This window comes from Pantherophis guttatus, chromosome 3 (assembly GCF_059756535.1).
Source record: "Pantherophis guttatus breed Tessera chromosome 3, ASM5975653v1, whole genome shotgun sequence".
In the NCBI taxonomy this organism is placed as follows: domain Eukaryota; kingdom Metazoa; phylum Chordata; class Lepidosauria; order Squamata; family Colubridae; genus Pantherophis; species Pantherophis guttatus.
This window is the reverse complement of record NC_142065.1, coordinates 94,862,896-94,876,998: the sequence shown is the minus strand read 5'-3', so window position 1 is coordinate 94,876,998 and position 14,103 is coordinate 94,862,896. Positions and strand designations below refer to the sequence as shown.

At 39.4% G+C, this 14,103-nt stretch overlaps 1 protein-coding gene across 2 annotated transcripts in view; it reads right to left on the bottom strand.

Annotated features, from left to right (window-relative positions):
- Positions 1 to 4,000: 4,000 nt before the first annotated feature.
- The window catches only part of LOC132711447 (complement factor H-like), a 67,729-nt gene continuing 57,626 nt past the window's right edge, over positions 4,001 to 14,103 (bottom strand). For both annotated transcript variants that reach the window (XM_060690378.2, XM_060690376.2), the window contains 2 exons: positions 9,752 to 9,934; positions 4,001 to 4,466 (listed from right to left, as the gene is read on the bottom strand). In XM_060690378.2, the coding sequence (XP_060546361.2) occupies positions 4,441 to 4,466; positions 9,752 to 9,934 (209 nt within the window). In that variant the 3' untranslated portion in view covers positions 4,001 to 4,440. The remainder of the gene's footprint in view (positions 4,467 to 9,751; positions 9,935 to 14,103) is intronic.

Below are 14,103 nucleotides of genomic sequence, written 5' to 3'. Positions count from 1 at the left end.
GCAAATTTCTCTTTGCTTTTCCTGCTCTTCCTTGGGAAATAAAGGCTTGAAATCGAAGGCTGGACTTCACTGGCCTCAACATTCCCCTCCTGTGGTGGCCCCCTGTGTAATTAAACTTTTCACTCTAGCTCCTCTACTGCTTCTGGCTTAAGTGAGACAACAGGAATTTGGAAGGTGGTAGCTTCATATGTGGTATTAATTAACTGTGTATGTGGCAGTGGTGGGTTTCAAATTTTTTAACAACTGGTGGTTATTTGGGGTGTGGCTTGGTGGCTACATGCATAAGGATTACTCAGAGGGCTGAAAAAAGTTATTTCTGACCAGTCCTCGCACTTATGACCACCCTCACATTTATGCCCGTTGCAGCATTCTTAGCAACCGTGTCACTCATTTCACAACTGCGGTGCTTCCCTTCACCATGGTGACAAGATAGGGTGCAAAACATAAAATGTGAGCACAGTTGTAAGTGCAAGGACTGGTCAAAATGTGAGGACCAGTCAAAAATAACTTTTTCAGCCCTCTGAGTACTCCCTATGCACAGAGGGGCTACCCAGAAGGCTGCAAAAAGTGATTTCTGACCAGTCCTCATACTTTTGACCGGACCTCACACTTATGACCAGTTATCTTATATGCCTGTAGCAGCATTCTTAACAACTGGGTCACTCATTTCACAACTGCGGTGCTTCATGTGACTGGGTGGGCGTGGCCAGGTGGTCATGTGACTAGGTGAGCATGGTCAACTTGACATCACTTCTTTGCCCTAATGACAGTTTCCTGCAACAGCCGTAAATGTGAAAAGTGGTCATAAGTCACTTTTTTCAGTGCCATTGTAACTTTGAATGGTCACTGAATGAACTGTTGTAAATCAAGGATTACCTGTACAAAAATACAAAAAACTTCTTTGCATGCAAAAAGCTGCCCTAAATACCAATCATTAGATTAGAACTACCTGCAAACTGGAGTTACAAATCAGGGAGGGTGCCAGAGCACCTTGTGGAATTAAAATAGTTAAAATGCAATGATAACTATCAGCAGCCAACTCTTGATCATAAAGTGAAACCCTTTAGCAGAGAAGTCATTTAAGCTCTCCAGAATGAAGCAAAGGAGCAAACACAGTAGCTGTTTCTTGTTAAACCAATTACCAGAACAAATAGACACAGGAACTAGCCAGATTTCTGAAGCTGCTTCTTTTCAGGAACAGAGATTAACATTTTTCCTTCCAAAGAACTCTGAATAGGGAAAATTATCCCATCAATAAACACAGGATTAAACATCACCAAGCACAGAATTAAACTTCACCAAAAAACAGTTCTAGACCAAAAGTCAGAAAGGGTATGTTTGAATGTCAATCTTTCTAGGTAGTAAAGAAGCCTTGTTGAATGTCACTCATCCTGGTCCCTTGTCATTAAAAGCTTCTTTCTGGCAGCTCTGCTTCCTTATTCAATTATTTCTTCAAAGTGCTGATCATTGCATCCCGGCTGGAAGAACTCCAACAGGGGAGTATTTCCTCCCAACAGCAGTGTAAAAAGCTTAAAATAATCCTTCCTCTTTAAGAAAGTTAAGCAAAGAAGAAAAAAAAACTCAGGAGAAGCTCCAGAGGTGACAGTAAGTCTAGGCGTACTGCCAAGAATGTAATAAGGGTTAACAGAGAGGCAATTTCTATAAACAGGCCAATAAAGATTAGGCTAGAAACAACACCAGAATGTTGTAATTCCTTACAACATTCCTTCCTTGAGTTGCCAGATGTTGGTGTGTCCAATGGTGTAAAAAAGCTTGCAGAACCATTAAACTCTTCTTTGGAATCTGAGACTGCCATATTATTTCTCAAAAGCAGGCAGGGGTTTTTAAACTGCAGAACTTCACAGCCACCAGTAGCTGAGGCACTAATAATAGTGTGTGTGCTGGACCACAGCCAGTAGCTAAGGCACATTTAATAGTGCCTCTGCAGAGTAACAGCTCTACAAAATCTAAACCTGCCCTCTGGCCATGCTTGGAAAAACATGGACCAAGCAGTCCGATGCCTACTTTCTGTGTAGAACATCTTCAATGGATCAGTCTAAATTTATATCATGGCAAATCTTAGCCCATTTTGTGTCAACTAACAGATTATGAAGGTATGTAGTTGGAAACCCTGCATCAATTTCTAAGATGTAGCTCAATCTTGTTTTACTTACCCTGTTTTCCCGAAAATAAGACATCCCCTGATAATAAGCCCAATCAGGCTTTTGAGCACATGCGCTAAAATAAGCCTACCCCCGAAAATAAGCCCTCCCCCAAATATTTAAATGCAGAGCTGGAAATCAAGTAAAAGGGCAAGAGGAGCCCCATCTTGCTCCACACACTCCAAAATAATAAGATCTCTCCAAAAATAAGGTCAAGTGCTTATTTCGGGGTTCAAAATAAATATAAGACAGGGTCTTATTTTTGGGAAAACACGGTATTATAATTAAAACGTGGCTCTGCTGATTGGCCTGGGGGCATTGTTAATATTTATCATTTGTTTTAATTTTTGATACTGCTTATCTGGTTGTAAATTGCCTAGAGTCACTTGCTGGTGAGATGGGCAAGTGTGTTGCCCATCTCACCAGACGGATGCAAGCTATGTTGGCAGGAGGGCAGAGATTGACCATGAGGCCCCTCACTTGTGGGGTGCCTCAGGGGTCGGTTCTCTCACCCCTTCTGTTCAACATTTATATGAAACTGCTGGGGGAGATCATCCATGGTTTCAGGGTGGATCATCAGTATGCTGCTGATACCCAGCTTTTTATATCCACCCCGAATCAGCCCAGTGATGTCCTCGACGTGATGTCCCGGTGCCTGGAAGCGGTACGGATCTGGATGGGGAGGAACAGGCTTCGGCTCAACCCTGCCAAGACTGAGTGGCTGTGGATACCGGCATCTCGGTTCGAAGGAGAGATTCCATCGCTGGCTATAGGGCGTGAAATTTTGCCCCCTGTAGACAGGGCGCGCAACTTGGGTGTCCTCCTGGATTCACGGTTGAGCTTAGAAGATCATATAACAACCATGACCAGGGGGGCATATGCCTAGATTCATCTGATCTGCCAGTTGCGCCCCTATTTGGGCCGAGATGCCCTACGCACAGTTACTCACGCACTAGTTACCTCCCGTGTTGACTACTGTAATGCTCTCTACATGGGGCTGCCCTTGAGGACCACTTGGAGGCTTAACGGGTACAGAATGTGGGTTGTGATGGGAGAGTTCCGATACTCCCATGTTACATCCCTCCTGTGCGACTTGCATTGGTTGCCGGTTGCCCTCCGGGTGAGATTCAAGGTGTTGGTGATGATCTATAAAGCCCTACATGGCTTAGGCCCAGAATATTTGGCGGACCATCTGCTGCCAGCAACAGCTGCCCATCGCCCAGTGCGTTCTCACAGGGAGGGTCTGCTCCAGGTGCCGTCAGCTAGACAGTGTCGGCTGGCGACCCCCAGGGGTAGAGCTTTCTCTGTGGTCGCGCCCACACTTTGGAATCAACTTCCCCTGGGGCTCTAGTTGGCGCCTGACCTTTGCACCTTCCGCCGTGAATTAAAAACTTGGTTGTTCACATCGTCCAGCCTGGACTGAGAGGGTTTTTAGATTTTGGGGGTTTTAATATAAATTATATATGTACATTTATGTATTTTATATTTTTAATTGGTTGTTTTATTGTTGTGAGCTGCTCTGAGTCCTTGGAGATAGGGCGGCATATAAATTTTATTAAATAAATAAATAAATAAATTGATTAAATAAGTACATTTTTATACAATATCTTACTGCCCAAACAGAAAAAAGGAAAACAAAATAAAAAAGAAAAACAAAGCAGAAATCCTTTTGGCTGAACTTCCTTCTGATTATTAACATCAAGTTTGATTTTGCTAACTCCAGAGCAACCCCAGGAGGAGCAATTGTTGGTGATCTTTGATTGGATAGTGAATTGAAATGTTTACTGTACATCTCTGTTTCTTTACAAACTATATTACAAATTGTTTGTCAATAAAAATCATTTTTGGATTTCTTTTATTTTTTGAAGAATTCAAGAATCCATATGCTAAACATATCAACTACAATTATCTATTGTCATTGCTTTAAGATGGACTGCTGATTGATTGTTCAGATTAATCAAACATTTAAAGGTAAAATTACAGTATATAGAAAAAAAAATTCATTTCTCACTCCAGATACATTTAAAAAAAGTTATTTATAATGTTATACTGTAAAATTTTATCTGCCTTAAAGGTGGTCTATAAATTTATTTTTAAATGTTATTATTTTCCCAGTAATTACAGTTGGTAAAATCTATCTTTTACAAAATAGACTTTTAGATTCGGATCCACTGTTTATAACTGTGTATATACAATCCAGCTTCATGGGATCATATGAAAGAAAATAGTATACGACTTCAGATATTCATCTTCTGGTTCAAAGGGTGTGGTATGTGTCCTATTGTTCATTTGCTTTGCTTAGATCTGTAAAATAAAATGTGAAGAATAAAGAAATAAATTTCCATCTGTACATTTTATGCAATTCTTTTTTAAACCGATTAATCTGATCTGCAGCAGAATGCAGCCTGTAATAATTTTTAATGTATCAAACTACATGGGCAAGACGATTTTGAAAGTCAGTATCACCATTTTTAAACAAAATAGTGAAAACTACTATTGATGACTGCATAAGGTTGACCTGATTATTATTCATGATTTTGGACTGTTGCCTTCTGACAGTAGATATAGAACAATTAAAACTCGGACCACACATTTTCTGAATAGTTTTTATCCCAATTGTACTCAACAATGAACTGAAGGGCCACCATCAGTGAGCTGACCGCATTACTTGGATGTTTGGGTGGTTCAGGGGCGGGTAATTTGTAGTGGGTGGGGGTGTGTTTGGGGATTGTTATGTGTGTTGGGCCTGGTCTTTGGGTGTTAAGCAGGGGTGGGTTCTAAATTTTTTTACTACCGTTCTGTGGGCATGGCTTATTTTATGGGTGTGGCTTGGAGATCATGTGACTGGGTGGGCATGGCTAGCTGGTCATGTGACCGGGTGGCCATGGCTATGTGTATAGGGACTACTCAGAGGGCTGAAAAAAGTCATTTCTGACAGGTTCTCGCACTTTTGACTGGTCCTCACACTTATGACCATCCTCACATTTATGCCCGTGCAGCATTCTTAACAACCATGTCACTCATTTCACAACTGCTTCTCTTCACCATGGTGACAAGATAGGGCAAAAACGTAAAATGTGAGGACAGTTGTAAATTTGAGGACTGGTCAAAAGTGCGAGGACCAGTCAAAAATAACTTTTTCAGCCCTCTGAGTAGTCCATATGCATAAAAGGATACAGCAATAGAGAGGAATGAAGGAAGGGAAGGGACATTAGAGTAGGAGTCAGGGTAAGAGAGGGAGGAAGAGAGGAGGAGAAGGAGAAAGGAAGAGGAAGAAGGGAGGAGAAGAAGGGGGGAAGAGAAAGTAAGAAAGAAAGAAAAGAGAGAGGTGGTAGGTTTGAGGAGAAACATTGCTGTACAATAAAAAAGATGAAAGGGAAGAAAGCCAACCCCAAACAAATATAAAGATATTAAGTTAAGAATCAATTGTTAAACTGTAAAGAATAAAAGAGAACAAATATGAATAAATAGCAATAATTAGAAACACACATACAAACATACAATCTATTTTCTTTGAACAGAGTATTTGGCTGGTTCACAAATTTAAACAGTGTTTAGTCATTTCAATTAAATGTACAATTTCTATATTTCCTTTTTGCCATATTTATTTCTCATCTATTTTTTTAAAAAGCCAATATTACCTTTCATCCTCATCTCTAATCTTAATTAAATTCAATTTTTCCCTTCTATTCTATATTATACCCCTTCCCATTGTCATCTATTTTTATATTCATCCTCACATTGGTTAATTATGTAATATTACAGTTGTTTAATACAAATTCAACATTTGAATATAAATCAATTAGTTATATAACTATCTTTTTTTGTATATTAATCAATATGAACATTAATATTCCAATTATTTCCATGCAATCCAATTTCTTACAAATCAATTAATTATATTTACCAATAATAATAAATGAAATAATTTCCCCCATATATTCCTCCAAACCACAACTTAACCATTTCTGCTTTCAACACAATATACAATTAATAGTATCTCAATTATTACAATTGCCTAGTTAAATAGAGCTTTTTTTCTTTTGTGTTTTAAAATCTTGAACTCTCCTCTTTTGCCCTAAATTTCCCATTGTTTGCAGTTTTGCACCTACCTTTTTTGGTGAGGAAAAAGAAAAAGAAATCTCTCTCTGCCTCATTTTGTCACGTTGCAGCAAAGACCCTGCTTTAGTTTCGGTTTCGTTTTTTCAGCATAGCTAGTGAGGGAAAAAATCTGCTCCAGGACTCTTTGCAGCTAGCAACAAAGCTCTGAGCAAAACAGCTGAGAGCAAATCAGCTGAGAGTCGGGAGACCAATCTAATCTTTTCAGTTGTCTATTAGATTGGTCTGTCTTAGATAATGGATACTTAGGTTTCAGGAGAGCTGGGTGGCTATTCCTGTTTATCTGCTTTACGGTCCATCCAAAGACTTGGTCACTGGTTGGAATAAGAGGTGGGGGGAGGGCTGAGGCATTGTATCAGTTAGCAACCATGCAACCTTTCCTCTCAAGAATCCTGCCATTTTTCATGGCTTATGAAAAAGCTGAGGGAGATGAATGGACAGAAGAGATGTCTAGAGTATTTCTGGCACTCAGCAAAGGACAACCTTGACCAAATACGGGTTAGAGCCTCTATTAAGGTTTATCGTGTGGCAGTAAGGATGATGAAGCTTCAATGCTTCTATATCCCTACTGCATGCACTGATAGTTGCTCCATGGCCCTGTCTAGGGTGACACAAGTCCTTTTGAATAAAGGGGGGTTTGAAAAATGTTTTGTAGGAGCATATGGAGAAATTCGCTCAGAATCTGTTAGAAGAAAAATGTTCAGATAAGTTCACAATTAGATGCCAGCCTTGTTTATTTATTTTATTTTTTATTTTTAATTTGATTTATATGCCGCCCTTCTCCGGAGACTCAGGGCGGCTTACAGTGCGTTAAGCAATAGCCTTCATACTTTTGTATATTTATACAAAGTCAGCTTATTGCCCCCACAAACTGGGTCCTCATTTAACCTACCTTAGAAAGGATGGAAGGCTGAGTCAACCTTGAGCCTTGGAGAGATTCGAACCAGCAGTAAATTGCAGGCAGCTGTGTTAATAACAGGGTGCTTTAAACCACTGTAGTACCAAGGCTCTTTGTTGCAGGTCCAGAGTAGATGCCTGAGAAGAAGTCTCTTATTTGGAAGCAGTTTGAACTGTTGGACCTGACAAAGTGGACCAGGTACCTAGGAATGGGAGTTCAGCCATCTTCTCTATAGATACATGTCCCTTCTGTCTCATTAAAGAAGCCTGTATGAGACTTTAGCCACTGCTAAATATTGGACAATTTTAGCCCAATATTTAACCTTGTTTTGGAAAGGTGGTTGAGAAAGTTGTTGTACAAAGCTGCAGATGACCTTGTGTTTGGGAAATAGAGTGGGGGACAGGGTAATGCCATTCCAGAAGTGGGACCATTTCAAAACTGCCACAATTCAGCATTTTCAGCTTTAGCAGCACCTAATTATTATGATTATCAAGTCTTATGAAGCTAACAATCTTGTGATTAATCTTTAAAAATATTTCTCAAACAATCAATTTGATTTGTACATATATACCCATCAAGATAACAGCATTCCGTGCGCCTTTGGCATTTAGTCATGCCAGCCACATGACTGCAGAGACCCCCTCTTAGGTATAGGCACATGCACGAAGCAAATGATGAGTTGCTATAAATAAGATCTCACTGCTTCATGCTAGTGATTTTGGCAAACATAGATAGTTGCTTTTTAACCAGGTTAGTGGGTCACATTAGACAATCTGGTCTTGCAGACTGCTTCACTGACCCTTTCATGATTCTAGTATCTGAACACATATACATAGTTTTTCAGGATTGTGCTGTAGTCGTAGCTACCTATCCTGCAGACAAGTCACTATGTGAGCACTTTGTGTCTTTCAACAGTTTTTGCTTTTGAATCTGAAGTAATTTTTGTGTTTATTATATATTGTGTAGAGAATGTGGCAGATGTTCAACAAGTTTTCTTGCCCTTTTGCAAGTTTAAAGATATTTAACTTTCTGTAAATGGAAAATCCATAATATATGTTTTCTGTTTGCATCTATAGGATATTTGTGGCATAAGCTCTTGGGAGGACAGGAAGTAAAATGCAAATTGTATGTTTACAATAAAAGGGTACACATATTTAGATTGCAAGTTATTTTTTTTCAAATCATGAACAAAACAATAATTTTATACTATGAGCCTATAGTTAGACTTCTTGAAGAGATATATTTACAAATTTGATTTGATTTTGTTTTTGACCCTTGATTCAGTAGTACATGTCAAACTACTTCTAAAACTAAAATCTTATGGCATTTTCAGATCCCTGCATAAGTGGATAGCTGTGTTCTTATCAAACAGGCAACAAGTAGTCAAAATAGGGAACACCCTATCAAACCCTGCACCTGTTTAACAGCGGTGTCCCCCAAGGAAGCGTTTTAGGAGCCACACTCATTATACTTTACATAAACGACCTTTAAGGTCATATTTATAAGCAACAGCGTTCTCTTTGCTGATGATGTAAAACTATTCAACACCACCGACAATACTGCTACCCTACAAAAAGACCTTGACTATCTGTCAGAATGGTTAAACAATTGGCAACTCCAAATCTCAACCAGCAAATGCTCTGTCTTACACATTGGCAAAAAAATTCAAAACACAAAATGCAAGCTGGGTGGATACGACCTTGTAGACGACCCTCACTCTGTCAAGGACCTTGGAGTACTCATCTCAAACGATCTAAGTGCCAGAGCTCACTGTAACAGCATTTCCAAAAGAGGCATTAAAAGTTGTTAACCCTAATCTTGCATAGCTTCTTCTCCGGTAATATTGTGTTGCAAACTAAGGCATACAAAACCTTTGCTAGACCAATTCTCGAATATAGCTCATCTGTCTGGAACCCGTACTGCACATGGGACATTAATACAATTGAGCGAATCCAGAGATATTTCACAAGATATATCCTCTACCCGCAATAGAATACCTTATGCCACCAGACTTGAAATTTTGGGCTTAGACAATTTAGAACTAGGCCGCCTTCAGTCTGACCTAAGCGTAGTACATAAAATTATCTGCTACAATGTCCTACCTGACTGACTATTTCAGCTTCAGCCACAACAATACACAAGCAAACAATAGATACAAACTTAAGGTAAACCACTCCAAACTTGATTGCAGAAAATATGACTTCAGCAAGAGTGGTCAATGCCTGGAATGCACTACCTGACACTGGTTTCTTCCCCAAGCCTCCAAAACTTTAACCTTAGACTGTCTACTGTCGACCTCACCCCATTCCCAAGAGTTCTGTAAGGGGCGTGCATAAGCGCACCAGCATGCCTATCATCCCTGTCCTAATGTTCCCTTTTATTTGTATCTATTTTGTGTATTCATAATTATGTTTCTACTTATATCTGTTATGCAATACATGCTTGACAAAATAAATAAATAAAATAAATAAATTGTTATGATATCAGGCTATTCTTCACTGAATAAGATTCCATGTCTTTGTCTATGCCAGTCAGTTTCAACCTATCTTCCAATGGAATTGTATTTACTTACTGATACATTCTGGCTCTGGGCTCCAGCCCTCTTTAAGGCACTGTGTCTCTGCCTCAGTCTCTCCTTTTGACGTTGTATAGCCATCATGACAAATATATTTTGCTTTAGCATTGATCTGAAAACTCTGTTGCTGCGATCCAAAATTTCCATGGGATAGAGAAACCTTCGTACAAGTGTGTTCAACTGGTAAAAGGAAATATAAAATGTGAATTCTTCTGTTTATAAAATGTGAACTCTTTGTAAAATACCTGGGAAACCAGTGGAGCCAGAGAAAGATTGCCTCTTTTCAAAATCATGAATAAATGGGCTAAGAAGCTGCAAAGAAAAGCTGTATACAATAAATTGGAAAATCCATAGGCAGATTGAGGCAGGAAATAAATGTATCTGGTTAGGCAGATTCATGGTTGTCTTTCTTATAGAAACTTAAGGCATCTAATTTGCCCTTTAATTATATAAAATAAATCATACTGCCATATAAGCTATATGCAGGGTCGAGCTGAGGATTTTGTGCAGCATCTGCATGATAAAATCGCTCAGATTCGGGAAGGTCTGGCCACTGACTGGGTATGTCCGGACGGACTGATTGAGGCAGGTCTTGAGAGTGTTATCTGGGAGGAGTTTGATCCTGTGGCTCCCGAGGATGTGGACAGGATTCTGGGATGGCTGAACGCGACCACATGTTTACTGGACCTGTGTCCCTCCTGGTTGGTGCTGGCTTCCCGGGAGCTTACACGAGGCTGGCTCCAGAGGATTATTAACGCTTCTTTGAGGGAGGGTGTCCTGCCGGCTGCCTTGAAAGAGGCGGTGGTGAGGCCCCTCCTCAAGAAGCCCTCTCTGGATCCAGCTATTTTGGCTAACTATCGTCCAGTCTCCAACCTTCATTTTATTGCAAAGGTTGTTGAGAGTGTGGTGGCGTGGCAGCTGCCACAGAACCTAGATGAAGCTGTCTATTTAGATCTGCTCGAGCCCGGCTTCAGGCCTGGGCACAGCACAGAAACGGCATTGGTCGCGTTGGTGGATGATCTCTGGAGGGCTCGGGATAGGGGTTGCTCCTCTATCCTGGTTCTATTAGATCTCTCAGTGGCTTTTTTTTAAAATAATTTTTATTAATATATTCTATACGCTAATACACAAATAAAATATACAATCCTGCCACCATGGTATAATATGATTACATTGTCCATAAGTATAAATTCATTCCTTTATACATACATATTTGCCACCATATATATATACATCATCATATATCTATTCTATTCCACCTTTTCTGGACCCAATCGTACCATACTTTCCAACTGTTATAAAATTCTGAATCTTTTTTACCATTGATCAATCTAGTTAATCTATCTGATTCCGCACACTCATTGATTTTATATATTATTTTCAAATCTATCGGTAAGTATTGATTTTTCCACTCCTGCGCATACGCTAACCTTGCTGCAGTGATAATAGAAGCAAGAGAATTCATGGAACAACAATTTAATTTGTCAGAATTAGATGTTGAAGGAGAAGGGGAAAGTAGAAGTTTGGAGGAATCGCAAGAGGAAGAAGAGGTAGAGGAGAGGAGAGAAGGAAAGGCGGGAAAGAAGGGTGGGGGAATACGAAAAGTTGAGGAATTAACAGCACCTCAGAGGGAGACAAGACAAACAGTTAAGAAGGCTATAACAGCGGGAAAGTAAAAACTTAGGTGAGAAAAGGAAATGGGGGAATTAGTGCGTTTGATATTTGTAAATATTAACGGTTTAAATGCTCCTAATAAACGTAGTAGGATTTTGAATAAATTAAGAAAGGCTAAGTATGATATTGTCTGTATGCAGGAGACTCATATAAAAAAAGATCAAAACCATTTGTTAGAATGCCGGGCGTTGGGTAAAACTTATACCTCATTAGCAGGTCAAAAAAAAAGAGGGATAGTGGTATATGTACAACATCATTTGAAATCCCAACAGGTTTTTGCTGACCAGGAAGGCCGGGTTTTCATGCTCAAAATAGAAATTGCCCAGTGGAAGTCTTTATTGGTTTGTATTTATGCCCCTAATGACAATCAGAGGACTTTTTATCAAAACTTATATGTTAAATTGGGGGAACTGGAATATGAACATGTCTGTCTAGTGCGGGATTTCAATGCTGTAATGGATAGAATGCAGGATTATGTCCCAGGAAACATACAAGGAAGGTTAAAGGATATTAAGAGAACATTACCAAAAATATGTAATGATTTAAGGGAGGAATTTGGATTACAGGATATATGGAGGTTGAGACATCCCAATAAAAATCAATATACTTATTTCTCTCCCAGACACCACTCGTGGACCCGAATAGATATGATATGGATGTCTCTTGAGTTGAGGGGGCTAGTCTCGGAAGTGGAAATAGTGCCCAATCAGTGGGCGGATCATAACCCGCTAATGGTAACTTGGAAGATCCCACATTGTAGGAAGAGTAGATGGAGAATGAATATAAGTATCCTGAAAGATGAAGAATTCATGAGTAAATTTAAGAAGGAGTTATATCTTTTTTTCCAGGAAAATAAGAAAGAGGATACTTCAATATACAATACATGGGATACGGTTAAGGCAGTGATGAGGGGATGGTTAATCAAATATATGATTGACAAACGTAGGGCGGGTAAGAAACACCGAGACAACCTCTTGAATAAATTACAACGGGTGGAAGAAAGGATGCAAAATGGATTAACCCAGACAACATTGATAGAGGAAAGGGAGTACTGGCAACACCAGATTAAATTATTAGATCAAGAGGAATTAGCAAATAAACTAAAGTGGACTAAACAAAATTTTTTTGAAAGGGCGAATAAAACAGGAAAATGGTTGGCTTACCGGCTTAGAAAGGAGCAGAAACAACGGAGAATAGAAGGGCTGAAAGATGTAATTGGGAATTTCCATTGTACTAAGGAAGGCAAGAGAATGGTAGCTCAGGATTTTTTCACACAGCTTTATCAGAAAGGAGAGGAAAATATCTGTGAAATTTGGAAATATTTGGAAAAGACAGACTTGCCTAAAGTCTCGGAAACAATGAAGGAAATTCTTAATGCGGAATTTACGATGGAGGAAGTAGAAACAGTTATGAAAGCACAGGCAAATGGCAAAACCCCGGGTAGAGATGGCCTTCCAGTTGAATTATACAAAATAGTGTTTGACGTGATAGGAAGACACATGACGGATTTATTCAATGCGGTTATGAAAGAGGCTCAGGTTCCAGTATCTTGGACTGAGGCTTATATTTCTATTATCCCAAAAGAAGGAACTGATCTATCTCTTATTAAGAACTATAGACCAATATCATTACTAAACTCTGATTATAAGATATTTGCGGGGGTTCTTGCAGCTAGGCTTAGCTGCTTCCTTAACCAATTCATTCACTCAGACCAAAACGGCTTCCTTCCTAATAGATATCTACCAGATAATCTTAGAATTATCATGAATACACTAGAATTTTTCGAAAATCACCCGGATAAACAATTAGCTTTAATTTTTGTTGACGCCCAAAAGGCGTTTGACAGAATCAGTTGGGAATTTATGATTTCTCAATTGGAATATATGGAGTTTGGTGGGAATTTTATTCAGGCAATTCGAACTATCTACCGGGAGCAGACTGCAAGAGTTCTCATAGATGGAGAGGAGACGGAGAGAATTCAAATTTGTAGAAGTACAAGACAGAGATGTCCCCTTTCCCCATTGCTATTTGTATTAACTTTAGAGCCCCTGCTTAGAGAAGTGAGAGGAAACACGGAAGTAAGAGGAATGAAGATTAGGCAGGAGGAAGTTAAAGTCCAGGCTTATGCAGATGATCTTGTATTTATCTTGGATCAACCACTGGACTCGGGCCTGAAATTATCATGCTTGATTAGAGAGTATGGGAAGGTAGCGGGGTTAAAGATGAATGAAGAAAAAACTAAAATCCTAGTGAAAAATATGACTCAGATGCAAAGGCAACAGCTGGAGCAGTTAATGGGCTTAAGAATAACAAATAAAATTAAGTATCTGGGTATATGGTTGACCGCCAGATGTTCCTCCATAAAGGAGGATAACTATCTTCCTCTTTACAGCCAGATGCTCAGAGACTTAGAAAGATGGAAAAATCTCCAGCTATCAATTTTGGGAAGGGTGGCAACCATTAAGATGTGTGTGTTACCCAAATGGTTATTTCTATTCCAAACAGCCCCGGTAAGGTTGAATAAAGAGTTTTTTACAAATTTGGATAGGAGTATATCTAAATTTATCTGGCAGGGAAAGAGGCCGCAGATTAGATTTAAAATGTTACAAGAACCCAAAAATAGAGGAGGATTTGGACTCCCAAATTGGGAGCTCTATCACCAAGCAGCGAACTTG